We start from the raw sequence: 17,748 nt of genomic DNA, 5'->3' as shown, positions 1-17,748 counted from the left end.
AGAATTAAGAGGAAGAAGGATCCTTGCTCAAACATGCCATATTCACATCTCTAGTTCACAAAACTCCTCAGCTCTGAATATTTATCATTGGAAAATATTGTTAGTAATTTGATGATTTGGTTAAAATCTATTTTCCAGCATTAAATGTATTTTAACTTGTGTGCTACAGTTTCTTTTTATATTCTCTTACAGTAGTTACTTCTTCAGAGGTAAGAGAAAAAGAGAAAAGTGTTTAGTATTACTCAGTTTGGAATTGACCCAAGAGCACAACCGAAAAGAACAAAAGGAAAAAGGGGAAATATGAATGATTAGATAAATAAGTCTATTAGGTTTAGCTCAGGGAGTATCCTAAAGTTTAGAGCTGGCTGTTTTCTTTAGCTTTTTTTCTGTGCAATATTTTTTTCTGTGTCCTTTTCCATCTCTCATCAAGCAGTTAGGCTAAGTTTCTAAATCTGTGTTTCACTAACTCCGTTTTATACATTTCACCAATCCTGACGTGTCCAGTAATTAACTCGATGAACCTCTGGTTTCAGCCATTTTTCAGCCATATAACTACTGTAAGAGAATATTGTCATCTGCTTAGGTGCCACTGGTTACTACTGGATTCCAAGTTTGTCAAGAGAGTGGCGGCGATGTCTTTGACAAGTACTAATTGCTCAGAATGGATGAGGAGGGTACTCACATGGTTTTCTTCACGTCTCTCGGTGCAGTGTTGCTGCAGGACCGAACAGGACAAAGAACAAAATTCTTTTTTTTTTTTATAGAGAATTGTTTCCGATGGTGGAAACTTCTTGTCTGTATCTCGGGTGACTCTCATTGATTCAATTTTGACACTACTCCGCATTCAAGGAACCTTTTAGCAAGGGTCAAATTTTTTTAAGTTGTAAAAAAACTCTCTAATGTACCACTTTTTTAATGACTTGAAAACTAAATTCATTTTAGTAGTATTTTTATAATAGCTGTATTACCAGAATATTTCTCCCCTGTGTTTCTGTATTGGCCAGCTACCAATGTGTTTTGGTTTGTGGACCAGTAAATCATTCTTTCGTGTTTACCCAAGTAGAAGCTTGAATGCGAACCTGTGTTTTTCTGTCAGTTAGGGATTTTCTTCCACCACCCACTCTTTCCACAGTAGGACAAATGATACAGCTAATCTGGGACCCCGATGCTTATGGCTTCACATTAACACCCTGCTAAGGCCTTCGTGGTTCCTGCCCAGCTGCCTGCGCTGCCAAAAACACTTTGGGGGAAAATCATTTTCAAGCTTTAATGATATTTATTCTACACAGAAGTTGTGCCTGATTTTCTTTTTTTTCGGCGCTGTATTGGGTTATGCTTGGCAAAACAAACATGGCGGAGATGAGTGGCACTGTAAGCACCCTGGAATAACAATGGATTATTTACAGAGGAGGTTGAGGTATGGAGGCCGAGCTAATAAAGACACATATCCTCTTACACTTTAATGGGCAACTTATATTCCTGAGGATGAAGAAAAAAAAAGTGCAGCAAGGGGAAAAAATCCTTCAATCAGCGAGCTACATGCTTTATTTGCTTGGTAAATGAGAGGAATGTGAAATGATGAGGAAACTCCATGACAGAGCAGTCGTTCTACAGATGTTCTGTTACACTAATCTGCCTAATCTCCGTCTTTATGACCATGTCAGCACGCACCCTGAGCTGCTGGTGTAGAGAACCACTACACAGCTTTCATATGACTGCTCAACAATATGCTATGTCAAACAATTCACAGGATGTATCTATTTTATTAGTCATGCAATCAAAATGTAGAAAGTAGAGCACAATCAATGTCAACTAGACTAATGTTTAATTTTGTTTGCGCTGCCTGTCCATTTGTTGGTGTGTTTGTTTGTTAGCAAGATTATGGAAAAATTACTGAATGGATGCCAATGGAGATTAATCAATTTTAGTGTGAATCCGGATCACGATACAATTCATGGATCTTAATGAGATCCGGCAAATCTAGGGACCTTATATTTATCAGTGTATGAAATTGGGTGCAGCTTGATTGTATTTAAGGGCGCTGTTGGGCCTTGGTGGAGCTACTGAGTGACATTCCAGTTTAGTTCATAAAACTTAAGTGACAATTCAGCATCTTGGCGTTTTAATCTTATTTGTGGGGATTCACCCCTGCAGAGAGAGAAACAGAACACAGACTATTCAGCTTTAAAGTCCTGGAAAACAAACACTGTCCAATTCTGTCGTTTTAAGATCATTTGGTGTTTCAATACCTTTCAACTGATTGTTTGTCTCTTCTTTTCATCCCTTTTCTGCTCTTCCTCTCCTCTCTTTCTTCAAACAATGTGTTTTTCTCAGCTGAAAGGTAGGACTGTACCTTTCCCTTTATTTCAACAAATTTCAAACCTACTGTATAAATATTTTCCACCTTCATTTTTTCCCATATGTGCTCTTTCATATCTGCCCTTGTTGTTGCTGCCTCTCTTGCAATAACGCAAATGTGTTACAACTGATGTGAAATGTTTTTCTCTCTCCTCATAGAAACCGTATGCGTGTCAGATCCCCGGCTGCACCAAACGTTACACAGATCCCAGCTCGCTACGCAAACATGTCAAAATCCACTCGGCCAAAGAGCAACAGGTGCGTAGGAAGGTAAGATACTCTGTGAAGAGTGGAAAAGCTTAATGTCCCTATAGTGTTATGAGGCCAAAATGAAACAACATTATGTCACGTGACAATTATTGTTTTCTTATTTTTGAGCATTAAATAAAAGCAAATGAAAGTTATCACTGACAAACTTGGAGTCAGTCAGCAGATAACTGAAGATTATTATCTGTTATGGTTCATGTTGCATTAAAGTAATTCTCATGGTCATTCTATGTGTATGGGTGGTTAAAAAACATCTGTAACAGTAAACCCTGCTCAGCAGCTACCGTGCATCTTTTTCTTGGTGAACTTCCAGAATGACCTTGTTCCAGTCATTACGGCCGAGCTGCAGGTTTTTACAAACACACCACTTCATGTAATCTGTCCTGTTCTGATCTGTATTATCCACAGATCTATCTGGTTGGTTTAATTTCAGGGTTGGGAGGCCCGGGGGGCGGACTCAGAGGGTTGTCTCTGAGAATCGTTTCCCCACAATAGATCAGGTTCAACCACATTTCATCATGTTCATGGTCAAAAGCTCATTCTTTCCCTGACTGGAAGTGGGTAAATAACAGAGAGAATGGGCTCATTGTTGTGGAAGGGGCTGGATAGTGGCAGGCTGGATGATGTGTTCTTTTGCTCCAGCGTCATAAAGGGAAACACATGTGCGCTTGTAGCATTGTTAATAAGCTGTAGTGCGGAATACTCCAATGACCAGATGTTATGGACAAATGTCAAACAAATGCTCTTACTCCACTCTTGGAGCCGGCCCGGAGAAAAACTGTTAGGAGTGTCGCTGTGGGGGGAAAAACACAGCCCCAGTTACATTAGACAAATGTTTTGCAGGGCACTAGTCAGGCTCTCCCTGGAGGACACAAACACACAAACACACACACACACACACACACACACACACACATGGACATAGAGTATCTAAGTATGAAATCATAACATGGAGGATGCCAGCATGTTGAAAAGTGCCATCATTTATGTTTTCAGCGAACAAGAAGGCAGAAGTTGTTATCTGTCCACTTGGCTCATTGCTGCCAATTAACTCTATGAAAGAAAGAGACACAGGGACAAAGACAGACTCAAGGAAGGGGACGGGTTGGACTGATGATGGAGAGGAAAACATGTGGTTGACAGCTCTGACATTTAGTCGTGTTTAACTGGAGCAATTTCTCTGAATGATGCACTCGGCTCCTTCTGGTCCAAATGACTCAGCGCAGCACTGCCAGGTTTTTATGCCTCCTGGAGCCATAAAGTTTTCACCTCTTACTGTTATACACACAACTAAAAAAATATGGATTCGTGAAGATAGTAAATATTGCAGCGTGATGACGAAAAATAAAATACGATGTAGGTTTGTTTCATGTTTAGATTTTCTGGTTGATTGAACACTTGATTCAGTTCAAGTTTTTACGATTCTGGATACATTTTATTTATTATATATTTATCTTGTTGTTAGCCAGGATAGTCATATTGAGATACAGTATTCAATTAATTTACCTTACATTACATGTTATTTGTATAGCGCCAAATTATAATATAAATTATCTCAATGGAATTTACATAGACCTTGAAATATCTCTTCTACCAAGGAGTCCTGGTCAAAATGGGCAGAAATTAAGTAAAGAAGTTGAAAATGTAAGTACAAGCAAAGACAATTAACACACATGAACAAACTAAAACACAGGACAACGATCAAAAGAAGAACATGAATGGAGACATATAGTAATCTGTGGCTAGAATTTTTTAGGGTTATGGGCAAAGGAGGTCACATTATGTTAAACCCAATGAGACAAATTGTGATTTGTCAATAGGGGTTATACACATAAATTTGATTGATTGATTCTAAATTATGAAAGAAAACAAAAAGCTCAAGTTAAAAACAATGATAATGTTCTATGGAAACAGAATAAAACAGCATAAATGTAATTTATTAATAAAGCACAATGTTAATGAATATATTAAAAAAGGTTCTAATACATTTAATAGTTCTCTTATAGGAATTACCTTCTTTTTTACTAAATCTTTACACAATAAATTGGCTCCTGTCAGAACTGTTCTGAAGTCTGGATATTTTATTTCCCAGGGTGCAGTCTGTATGGGCCTCAGCTGCTCCTGACATTTTCTGAAAATGTTCCTGTCAGTAAAATGTCAGTAAAATGTCCAATGGAGCCCATGTGAGGAAAAAGCAGGAGCGAGTTTCTTACATTGCAAAAGTGGAACAAAACAAACATATTTCATTTCTAGACCCTTTGTCTACAACACTAGTGTGAACTGTTTAAAACTTGTCAGTGGGATTTATTCAGTGTTGATGTTGTGTTTATGTGATTTGTTGATTTACGCTTCAACTCACCAAGGAATAGTTCTGAGTAGATCAAGTCCACTGATATTTGTTTTTCCATTACTTGCTGTCACTCATAACTCATAAGCCAATGTTAAATTTTGACTGTTTCATTTCACACACATCGGTTTAAAATCCCTTCCTTTCTATAGCACTTCAGATAATACGCTTTACCTCTATCCTGATCCCTGTGTCGGTTCCTCAGGATGTTTTTAAGATAGATCTCCCGAGGAAAGAACAAGATGTTTGTGCTGTCCCAGTTTGCACCACAGCAACTATAACCTTTTATTACAGTGAAATCCACTGATGTATACAACAGAGCTCAGCTGTTCCGCCGATCCATAAGGCAGATGTCCAATTTCACCTCAAGGTTAAGGTTTCTTCTTCGTGGCGTGTGAAGGACTCTGAGGCTGAAATGTGTCTTCAGTTGCCCCCATTACTGTGGGCAGCGGGAAAAACAGAAGCAATCTCACATTGGCTCTGATTTGATTGAGTAATCGCTCCGCCACAGTGTCCAAGGCCAGCGAGTGACTCAGAGAGCAGCATGTGATCTGTCCCCTGGTTCCCCCTGGATGACCATGTCCTCTCATTTGCTGAGTTACTGTTTCATATTAACAACACAATCACATTACTGCACAAAGAGAAAACACACCCCACACAGGCACCAACTTACAAAATAAACTGAAGCTGCGTTTTGTTCCTCGATTGCGTAATCTTCTGGAGCAGATGGGAGTTTCTCTCTCAGTGACTCATCATAACTTTTATCTAACGGTTTTTTGTTTTCTTCTAACCTTTGTGACCGACAGCTTCGGCCCTGCCCTCACCTGGAGCAGGATGTCCTGAGTGAGTGTTTGTCCATGCAGCACCTTCAGAGCTCCGCCTCCTCGCAGCACCTCTACAACGGCAAAGATGGTCGTTCTCCAGGACTGGGCCAAGACATCTTCACAGGTGCACACAGGACGCTGCTCTGTCACACAACACCCTGATTCTGTAGCCTTCTGGTACATTAAGAAGTAATATATCCCTGTGCTTGCGCCGGAAACATAGGCTTCAAGTCTGTCTATCTCTCAGTGCATTTCCTCACAGCACATGCCAGTAGTTTATTATCACCTCCATGTTTTCACTCCTGTTAGTCTGTTATTCTATTGGTTGGTTGGTTTGTAAGCAAGATTACACAAAAACAACTGAATGTATTTCCACGAAACTTGTGGGATGGGTCGGGAAGAACCGATTACAAGTTGGTGTGAATCCGGATCAGGGGCCGGATCCAGGATTTACACTTCCCCACATTTTCACCTTTTTCCCCAAGGAAATCCAAATTAGGACCATTTAGGGAATTGCTCGCTATGAGTGTGTGAAATCCAGTGCAGCTTGATTGAAGAGTTGGGCTTTGACGGAGGTCTGTGCTCTACTGAGTTTGCATGTTCTCCTCGTGTTGGCGTGGGTTTCCTCTGGGTACCCTGTATGTTGACCCTGTGATACACTGACGACCTGTCCAAGGTGTGCCCCGCCTCTTGCCCAATGTCAGCTGGGATTGGCTTCAGCCCCAATGCCACCCCCAAAGGATATAGATAATAGATGGATGACTTAAGCTTAAAGGCTTGTCTAGAATTTGAGTGGACTGCTGGGCCTTGGTGGAGGAATTCACTCTACTGGTATCTAGTATCTGTGAGAATTCAACAGAAAAAATCATTTCAACAAGAATTCCCTCCTAATGATTTGGTCTTTGGCCTGAATGAAACATGTCATATGACACTGTTAGTAGCTCTATCCTCCATGGTTAATTCACAATGTGAGGGGATGGGACCGGCTGTGTCTCAGAATATCGATGGCCGGGGAATATTTGTTCCAAAACAGAAGAATAGGCCTGCGAGTGAGGCCTGACCGCCAGAATCCCAGACACCTGGTAGAGCAATCATCGAGTCATCGCTGATAATCAACAGCTATGTGAACTGTCCTGCAGATGGTTTATGCTAATTCTGTGTTTTTTCCGGCTGTAAAAATCATACTCCCGCTGCATTTGGTCATACTAAAAGTGCATATTCCCATTTTAAATAAATCATTTGGAAAGCACTTGGATATTTAAGTGTTACCATCTTGTGCTGTTGTTGGTTGGGTTTGTATGTCAGAGCCACATCATGTTAACCTGTCATCTTGTCAGGCAAAGGCTGCAGAATCCATTAGCAACAGCAACAAACACTAACTTTTACTCGTCACATGTGGCTTTTAAACGTCCCATTTTTTCTAATTGATGAATTTGACCGTCACCGAAAGTCAACACCACACTGGATTGGAAACAAGAGGGAGATAAATAGATTATAAACATCTTAAAGACAAGAGAGATGCCCCGTGGCTCCCTCACTTTATGGACACATCTGTCCTTGTTTTCTTCCTGTACCCCGTCCAGGCTCCCCATCGCTCTCTGTTATTGTTGCTGGAACTCTGCGCACCGTTGACAACTGTGAACGCTCAACTTGTCTTTGATTGTCGGGCCGAGCCTCTGAGTCTTGGCTTTTTACCCTCGGTCTCCCTCTGTTTCTGAGTGGATGTTACTTACTCTCTTGTTTTAAAGGGTTTTAAAGCCCCCAAGGAGCTCGCTCACGAGCCGACGCCAAAGCCTTCAAGGACGCGGTGTTGTTCAAGAACCGGTGATAGGTGTCGCAGGTTGGATCCCCATTTGACACGAGCTGCACTTTGTTCTGGGGCCAATGGGATGTGTGGAAGGGGCGGAGCAAAGTGGGCAGCCGTCCCATCATTAACACTTGTGGAGCAGAAAATGAGTCATGCTTCCAGTCAGAGCTGAAGTGGTTTTCCTGTTTGCTGGTTGTAAGTCTGCTCTTATTCACATGGCTGCAGCGAGACTTACGAGAAGCCCCTCTCTGTTTTATAGAGCGTAATTAGAGTGTTCGCTGATTATCCAGAGGAAGTACTCATCACAGGTTTAATGCAGAGGTTTACATGCTCCTGCTGTTATGCTGACTGGTGGATTTGATATAACTCTCCATCTTCTTCTCACACAGAACTAGTTAGTTATTTCCTGAACGCCACCAGAAGCTTTTTTCCACAACATCTTCACAACATAATGATCCACTAACTCGTAAAGAGCGCCATCAGATCCCCTCCGTCTCCCTCTGCGAGGAACCGGCGATGAAATTGAGGCAATCACAGCCATTATTTGTCGACTGTTTTGCCGTTCTGGTAGCAGATGTTGGGGGCTAAAGGGGAAAACATTTAAGGTCTCTGACTGATGATTTGGGGGTAATGAATCAAGCTTGTAACCATTTCGGAGCGCTGTCAGATCAGGCCTCGGCATGCTTCCACTTGAGAACAGCTGGGGCCTGGAAACGGCAAAACCAGGAGCGCTGATCTTTCCTCTATCTTTTCATCTCTCCTTGTCCGCTCCTCTCGTTACCGGTTAACTGCACCAGACAGTCAGCGCACGGCTGTCCTCAAGGATGCTGGGAAAGAAATCAGGCGATAAACAAGGTGGAAGAGGGAAGGAGTAGATTTACTGTGTTGGGAGAGCAAGTGGAGATCATGTTCAGTTTCCCTCTAAGTGTTTAGTTCTTTAATGAATTAGTCTCTCCCTTTGGAGCAACATTTTTATATGATGATGGAATTAAACCACCGGAAAACCATAAGCTTTGAAAGATCACAAGCAATGCAGCATATTCACTCGCTGAAATGTCCAAGTAGAACAAAAATGACAAACATTCTCTCATTCTTTCAAATGTGAAGAGTTACTGCTTTTTTCTTTTACATTGTTGTGAAATGAAGGCATTTGGTTTTAATGTTGCTGGTTGGACAAAACAAGCAGCTTTAAGACGTCACTGTGGGCTTTAGGAACTTTGGGACGGGCATATTTCATTATAAATGGAAAAATAAAAACAAATAAAACATGAATCAATAATCACTATTATTAGTTGCAGCCCTAGCGGCCCAGGGCATTCTGGATGAGAATAATGGATCCGTGTTTAATCATAGTATGCAGCTTGAAACAGTAGAGAAAGTTGGCAGAGGGCAGCCAGCATGAGTAGAAAATAATGGCCCCCCCACAGAAAACTGCATCAACAAAATATTAATCAAATGTAGTTTCGAAAAAGTTAGAGATGGAATATTGAAGGACATATTTGAGATTTGGAACAGAGTCATAAAATGATTTTATTCTCTTCTGAACATTTCCAGCAGCGAGTCAAATAAAATCATACTGATACAGTACAATGCAAATGTAGACATGCACATGCTGCACTGCTTCACATATACTGTTCCCTCACAGGTCAACGTGCGGCTGCATGAACTCGTACAACCATGCGACGCAAACACACACAACACAGAGGTTATCCTGTAACCTCGTTCTGCCTTTCAAATGCCCTCCGGCTCAAAGTTACAGCTCAAACACATGTAACATTTTAGTTTATTATTGTGTAACGAGAACAAACAGCTGAGAGGGCAAACCAGGCCAATCCGTGTGGCAGCACAAACAATGTTCCCTAAATTACAGACAGCGCAAACACAGAGCGTTTCATTTTACGCAACTCTGATTGGCTGAAGGTTGTCCAAACATTTTGGAAAATCCTGTTGTCATGAAAAAGCTTTTGATTTGCTCAAAGGGAAGACGGAGCACCGGACCCTCGGGTTTATTTGGCACATTTACTGAATTAGCTTTGTTTGTCTTTCAGGCATGTACACTGGCTCCAGCACCCCCCATCAAAGCACCTCGGTGGAGCTCCTCTCCCCCAACCCCAACCCCATCTCTGCCAGCGACCTGCCCTCCAGACAACACCGGCTAGACCGCGACCTCGGCAGCCCTCATCACCTGTCCCCGCTGACTGCCATGGACGGCACGAGAGACGGGTGAGTGCTTGGTGGATGTTTTCCCAGATGACAGGTCATTAGTCTAAAATCCCTGATATAATAAATGTTTCAGCATTTTATGTAAAATGGCAGATACAAGTTCAGATATGTGACGTAAAGTCATGTGACAACACACTGTGCTGAGATTAAACGTTTCTAGCTGAAGTTACTTAAAACCTCTGTGGATATGGATGACCCCTGAACAACTTGTTTCCACATTAACTGCTACACACACTACACTCTTTGTGTGTATTTATCCTCACAATACACAAACGTCAGCAACTTAGCGAAGCACAAACTTCCTTCTCAGCAGAGCATCTCCCTGATATTATCATTATGATCACATATTCAACCCTTGTTTCCATTGTTTTTCACCTATTTATTATCCTGAGTCGGGGAAGAACCGCTGGGCGAACCCACTTAGCTCATGTTAGGTTAAGCCTCTCTGTCCTGCTGACAAACCCATTTGGCGGTCTTACTGGAAACAAACTCAGCTCCCCGACCCCTGAGACAAGCCTCCTGGGAGGAGGGGCTGTGCTGGTCACCGCGGGGTCAACGTGACACATCACCAGCCATATTTCTGGCACCGGCATCAGTGTTCATAAGGTCCCCCATCTCTACTGGATATAACGGCGTCAGCACGATTACCAAACTGCTTGGCCGGACATGATTCACACTTTAATGAGAGTAAAGTGTCAAAGCGGCGTGATAGTATCATCCTGTGGTGTTTGTGTTGTGAGTCGTTTTACTCTCATAGGACAAGAGTCAAAAGAAAAGAGAAAGAAACAAGTATATTGTACAGATGTACTGTAGGTACTCATATACTCCATTAGACACATATACCACAATACAAATATATAAAACTATACCATCTAAAAAGATGATATATCTCCCAGATAATTGTGAGAATAAGTACATCCGGGGACACTTTTAAAAAGGAGGCTGTAAAACTGAGGATGATTTACTGAGTGTGCCACTGTTCCTACATCTTTGGCGAAGAAGAAAATGTTTTTCTAGACTCACGAGTATTCATTAATCAACTCTGCTGAAACCCGTTCATACGAAGCTGCCTCTAACGTTAGATACCGACAGTTTGAAAATCTGCAGCTCTTGGAGGTGCGACTGCCTTGCTTGGGGACACTTCAGCAGGGACGAGCGTGTGCGTGAGAGGCACCGAATGTTTCCTATTAGCGCCGATGATTTCCCCAGAGAGCCAGCGGAGCGGAGTTAGAGCCCGAGTGTCGTCAGGAGGCAACTGTGTGTACTGTGCTAAACAATGTGCCGAAAAACCAGGGAGGTAGTGAAGGAAAACAGCCTTTTACAGTTTAATAACATTGAGAAAGAGTGGACGGAATCGAACATCATAGAGTGTGTGTTACAACAGTGATCGTGTTACATAAACATGCTTTCCTTTAACTCTGTGGTCTGCTCGTTGGGTGTCTGCGTGTGTATATACACTTTTGTGGGAGTGTATACAGCGCAGACGTATGACACAATGAGGTTTGATGGCTTTCTTGCTCTGAGAGTTGTGCACTCATTCGTCCTCGTGTGTGTCTCCGTGTGTGGGAGTGTGTGTGAGTGAGAGGAGTTTACATATAGTAATCCAGGAAACACACATGATTGCATGTGATTGGGGTGTGAGGCACAGCAGAGCGGTCGACCTCCAGCACAAACACTGCACCGGTTGCCCCGCCGCAGTTTTAAACCGGGTGGATGTAAACGTCCGAGTGCCGCCCGGAGACGTCAGGTCGGCCTCTGGAAGCATCTGGAAGGTGATGTGTTGTTTCAAGCCCTGAAAACTGGAGAACGCTGTTGAAATAAACCTCGTGGCTTCGGTGCCTCTCTCTCAGCAGCATTCACAATTACCTGAGCAGGGACAGAAATGGAAAGTGAAAAGAACCTGAGTGGGGGGGATGCTGTAAGAGCTGGTACATGGGCAGGGGGACATATTGGATGTGAGATGTGGGTCTGTTCCTTTGGGTGTTTGACGTGTGTGTGTGTGTGTGTGTGCGTGTGTGTGTGTGTGTGTGTGTGTGTGTGTGTTTGTGTTTCTCTACATTTCTAACCTAAGTGCCCATTATGCCAAATATGTCATCTCCCTTGTTCATGTATATATTTGACTCCCCACCTTAAGCTGCCTCATACAACTACAGCAATTTCCAAAACTTACAGATTTCATCGAACCAAGATGTTTGACCTGAGAGCGGCCATGAACGCACGTGCACACACACACACACACACATACACACACACACACACACACTGTAGTGCTCTATCCGTTCATCGCACCATATGGACAGAGGGTGGGGGCGAGCTGTGGCAGAACCTACAACTAGCCGGGCATGAAACGTCTACTTACATTTGCCTGAAGATGGAGCATTTGATTTACATGTTTAAGGCCTTGAGTATACAGGCTGCTGCCAAAGTCAATATCAGCGCCGCACTTGTTTTTCCCAAACGGTTTAGCAGGACATTAAACATTTTGACAAAATTATCAAACTAACCTGCCTCTCGTGCGGCAGCCTCTGACCTCATGGCTAAATGTGTTTACTCTGACTCAAATGGGCCATTTAGACTCTTTTGACTTTGTAAATAGCAGTGTCATTTTTCTGAAGCTAATATTAAATTATACCAGGTAAAATGCGTCTGGTGATTGGTATGGCACGTGTGTGTGTAGGGCCTCCCTCTCATAGAGGTGGTTGTTCGTCCACGGTGGCCGGTGCTCTTCAGAGAGATGGGTGGTAAATGTTGTCATTCACTGCTTCGGCCATATGTGGTTATATAATTGCAGAGGGGAGTCTCTACGGCCTTTACCCAGGTATTGATATTAGAGCCCCTCTGCAAATATTATAAATACTGAGTCGGTTTGATACCTTGGCAATGATTGACTTGGGATAATTTAATTAGAGTGATGGCAGAGACGGCACAGAGCTACATTAAGAGTCCCTGAACTGAAGGGGGACGTCCACGTTCTTGTAACTCTACACTGTCTGTCTTCCAGCCATTATCATTCTCCAGTGATCCAGAAAACGAGTGTCAATCTCTTAACCCAAACTAAAACATTTTTGAGGTAGTCGCTCATGGCGGAATGTGGGCAGTCGCTCATTTTGTGGCGCTCAGTTAATAACATGTAGTCTTCAATTAACCTGCTACGCAAACACTTAACTCAAAGGACAAAAATCTGATTATTTACTCTCAAAATTCCTCCAGGAAGCATGGTGATTAAGGACGGATCCTCTGCGTTTGGTGCATCTTATCTTTCTTGGAGTATCCAGGGCCTAAGAAATATTCCCCAACCCTAGCTGTGCTCTTCACACTGCGGGGCCTGCGGGGCTGGCTTAGCTTTAGCTTAGCTTTAGCCAGGATGCTGTAGTCTGTCTCACAAGCAAAGCTTTAGCTTGCTAACCAGAACCAGAAGGGTTCCCACCGATCAGCGCCAAAGAAGCCCCCGTCATCCATCAGCAGGGCTTACTGATCGGCTACAGAGGGGGTGGAGATGCGAGGGCAGGCGGAGAGTGTTTGTGGGGAATGTAGGGTTTGCAGAGGACAGGGTTTGATCCCTGCTCCCTGGTGGGACAGTTAACTGCAGGTGAAGGAAGACAAACGAGGAGCAGAGCAGGACTGTTCATGAATCTTCAGCTTTTCTTTCCATCCCATCATGACTCCGCACACGGAGCCAAGACTGCAATGCAGCTTCTCTTTAAAATCAATAAGTCGTAATGTTTCTGGACAATAGCTGCACTCCTGTAGTGATGACGTCCATGGCCCGCATACCTGAATACGAGTCATTTTGTCTGGACTTATGTGGCTCCAGGGCAATTTCAGACAGGCCAGGTCGGAATGTCCTCTTCATCTTTTCGTAGCGTTCCGTAAGGCTGGAGTTAAGCCAACAACTTCAGAGTAGAACCAAAGCTCATTCCCAGAATGACATCAGCTTTCCCATATTACTCACAGAAAAATTCACAGAGCTGCTCGAGTCAAACTCACTGAGCTGGTGTCCACTGGAGTGAGCGACGGTTTGCGTCTCGTAAACCTTTTGGCTCCTCAGGCCTTTAAAACAGACCTCACATTAACTTCTCAAAAGTCTGACCATAGAAGTAAGTATTTTACATCTCTCACTCTCTCTCCATCCTCCCTAACCTTTATATGAAATACAGTCCATCAATCGGATGGCCTCACCTTAAATTCCCCCCCAGCTCTACCTTCAGGAATCAACAGGTCAATGGTCAAACCGCTCTCATTGCAGCGGAACAAAAGTGGGTGGGCTGGCTGGAAAAAGGAGAGCATGCAGGATGGTCAGTGAAGATGAATATCGCAGGAGAGATTAATGTGGCATTTGAAAGATTCCCCTCATACCTCAACCCCGAGCTGCTAGCGAGCTAGAGAGCGACGAGAGCGGGGCCGGTGGCAGCTGGCAGTGATTAGCTTATGATTCACTTTAGCTGCACATAGAGGCAGCTCGTAAAAATATGAACAGTATAACTGTTTCCCGAGTTTGTGCTGACAGCAGCTCCTGGGGGAACGGTGCTCTCCACAGGAACACATGGCCATGCACTGGGCCTATGCCAACCCGTGGATTAGACACGCTCGCTAACAGCAAGCTTCTCCAGTGCTGAACTAACACATGGTGTCACACAAGCCTCTTTAGTTTTGTCGGCACAGACATGTAGGTCAAGTGTAGTCCAAATACTGTTAAATCTGATACCTATATGAACATTTACAGAATGACAAGAGGGGTAACCTCCAGATAGTCTTCTGATTTGTTGTTACTTTTTAAAGGTATCAGCTCTATCTCCTCAATTTAAATTGTTTTCATTGGCTAATCCTGCGACTTCTGGATTTGGAAAGTCCCTCATTTTGTTTATGTCAAAGTTATAATGAAAGCTGGAGAAAGTGTTCAGATCTTTTACTTAAAGTCACCCTCCGGTGAAAATCAAGTTTTTAAACATGTTAACATGTCTCCTTTGTGGCTTTTATCTGATGAAAGACATAATTTGAGCAAAATAACAGCCAATGCCATGGCTATGTATTCACTTTAAGGGCATGGTCACACATGCTTGAATGATAATCAGCTGCTGAGATGAATTACATATCATGGCTTGCTAAATGTATTCTCCACAATACTCCAGTTGTGTGGTGTGCAGTCCGTCTGAGGTTGTGGAGGTTGTAGCACAAGCGGTGACTACAAGACTCCCTGTTATGTGGCAGTCAAAAATATTTCATTACCAACATCATAAAGTGCAGGCTAGTTATGGGAGTCACAAATCTAAGAAACCAAACCTTTCAACCTGTGGGTGGGCCTCATTAGCTTGGAAAAGCTCCTTAGCTGCAGGTGGCGCTGTGAGGGTGGGTAGACGAGGAGCAGGGCATACATTTGCATGTTCTTACATCCCAGCCTTGAGAGGAAGGAACGTGTAGAGCTACATTTAAGTCATTTCTAGGCCATGGTGGAATTGTTTTCTTGACAAATATTTTGAAAATGAAAATTTGAGGATAAATGCTGAGTTTTAGGGTTTTAATGCAACAATCTACTGGAGTAAGACTTTCAGCAAAGGGCAATGCCACTTGATAACAATTGTCCATTCTTTCAAGTAACAGTCCTATGTTGTTATATTTACTAAAGTAGAGTATGAGCCAATAGTACTTTAAATACTATTAGGTTGTTAAAAAAAATGTACTGCATTTTGTCAGCTGATTATTCGATTTTATGTCAAATCTGCAACATGTAGTTACAGTTCAGTAAAAGTAGTTTGTAGTTAGAGATGTACTGAAAGTAAAAAAGTCAAAATACTCACTTGTTAAGCACAAGAAAATACAATTACTTAGTTACTTTCCATATGATAGGAATCACAGGTTACTGCCAAAATACAGTCCCATATTGACTCAAGGTTTATCTCTCCACTAGACTTCAGGGAGTCAGTTCAGTTTGTGACAAGCAAACAGAAAGACGACAAACAGAAGTAAAAACACAACATCTCATCTAGAGGCAATAAAAAGACTTAATCCCAGGGTTGATTTTTTATTCGTTTTTTTGATGATCTCCGCTGATAAAAGCAAACAAACATGTGGAGCCTGAGGCTGCGTCTTGCAGCTAATTAAACTGTAAAGTAAATATAGCAGCATTTAGCACTTTTCGTTTGACATTGTTTAGCATCTCCTCTCAATGCTCACTCTCTGCCAAAAGCCACTGCCAGTCACTGAGCGGCGGGGCGTGACTGGTGCACGGAGTGGTAGCTCATATCCCAGTCTCCAGCCAGGCCAGCAACCAGCAACACTCTGTCATCACGTTCATATAGCGCTTAGTGGAAACCATATGCTACCACACAGACACACAGCAACAGCAGCAGTTTATGAGTTGGCATTCCTGATATGCAGTCGTGAGAGGCTAGTAAGTAGCTGCTGAATATTTGGAGGGAGGTGATTGGCCGTCACTGTTTTTAAAGGCAGGTCTGTTCGATATCAGTCTTTTATCGCTGTTGTTTCGTCAAGTTAATGTCAAGTGTTCAACATGAAGTCATTAAACTGTTGTTCAAATAGAGTATCTTGTTAAATTTCACATGTACCATTTAAGTGTGTGAATAATTACCAGATGTGGTAATAGAACAGTTTGACATGTTTAGTAAATATACTTATTCGTTTTCTTGCTGAAAGTTTGATGAGGAGATTGGTACCATACTTAGTGTTGGAGAGGCCAGTTAGCTTAGCATTCATTCTGCAACTAGCCCTGCTGTGTCTAAAGATGAAAACATTTCTAAACATGACAAATGAACACGCTACACCTCCATACAACCTGTTAATGTTACATTTTGGTTTTTAAATCGATGAAATAAATGAGGATATAGGACATAGTTTTAGTTTAAGACTTTGGACTGATCAGTTTCTCTCTGTTTACATACGTTTCCCAAACTAACCTAACAATCACCTCGGCTCTTTGCGTCACATTTTGTTGCACAGACACAAGAATGGTATCAATTTTCTCAATCACTTCGCAAGAAATCGAAGAGGAGTATTCATAATTTCCTACTCCTTCCTTTATAGTCTCAGGACACGTTAAACTGCCATCACATCACATGAGGAGGACATCTTTCAGCAAAGTCATGACGTAATTATACAAATGTGAGGAAAACCATTCCTTTGCTCACAGCATTGACAGAACTAAAAGCCATCATGACAGCAGCATACGTTTCATGTTAGAAGATAGGATGTCATGCAGAACTTATTCTCTGATAATAATGAAAGATTGTGCGGAAGTTCAATGAACCATGACGTAGAGGATACAATTCCTTCTGCAGGTTTTTAAAGCGTGGGCCGTTTAAACTATGATGCTAAGTGGCAGAAATATTTGCCTTTAAACCATAGAGATCTCCCAAATAAGGTGAGCTGAGACTGAACAAAAGTCCACAATATTCTCCAATTAAAATATAATCAGTAACAATTCTTCATTTAAATATCTAATGACCATGTATTTTATTTACTTGTGTATTAACATTATCCTTCTGTCAACAAAGTTCAAACCCAGAGAAATCACCAACTTATTTAAGGTAACCATGTGAATTTTGCTCCCACGCTGCTTCATAATATCAACAAACTAGGTCCTTTGTTGTGGTTTTATTTGAGAGACTCTCAGAAGTTACATATTGTACGTTTAAAATCATTGCAAAGGGATGTAGAGTTTAAGCTGATGACGTCCCTAAATGTGATTTGCCTACTTCTGTGTCAGGATGACAAATGTATCCAGTAACATGAACAAACCTTTATTTAAACAATCATATTCTCAAAACAAAGACTCCAGGCCTCAGAGTCACAAACATGTAATCTTAATATTCCTTCACTCAGACATTGTGAATGTAAACACGATGGTGCCCTCTTTTCTCCAGGCCACAAAGCCTGGGGTCACTGCCATGGTGGGCGCCTGGTGTGTG

At 42.3% G+C, this 17,748-nt stretch overlaps 1 protein-coding gene across 1 annotated transcript in view; it reads left to right on the top strand.

The window, feature by feature from the left end:
* LOC128448155 (zinc finger protein GLIS1) overlaps window positions 1-17,748 on the top strand; it is a 74,928-nt gene that overhangs the window by 53,464 nt on the left and 3,716 nt on the right. The window contains exons 6-8 of the mRNA XM_053430719.1: window positions 2,518-2,628; window positions 5,779-5,920; window positions 9,652-9,826. Coding sequence (XP_053286694.1) covers window positions 2,518-2,628; window positions 5,779-5,920; window positions 9,652-9,826 — 428 coding nt within the window. The remainder of the gene's footprint in view (window positions 1-2,517; window positions 2,629-5,778; window positions 5,921-9,651; window positions 9,827-17,748) is intronic.

Source organism: Pleuronectes platessa, chromosome 9 (assembly GCF_947347685.1).
Source record: "Pleuronectes platessa chromosome 9, fPlePla1.1, whole genome shotgun sequence".
Lineage (NCBI taxonomy): Eukaryota > Metazoa > Chordata > Actinopteri > Pleuronectiformes > Pleuronectidae > Pleuronectes > Pleuronectes platessa.
Note: the sequence above shows the minus strand (reverse complement) of the source record. Positions and strands in the feature narration are given on the sequence as shown.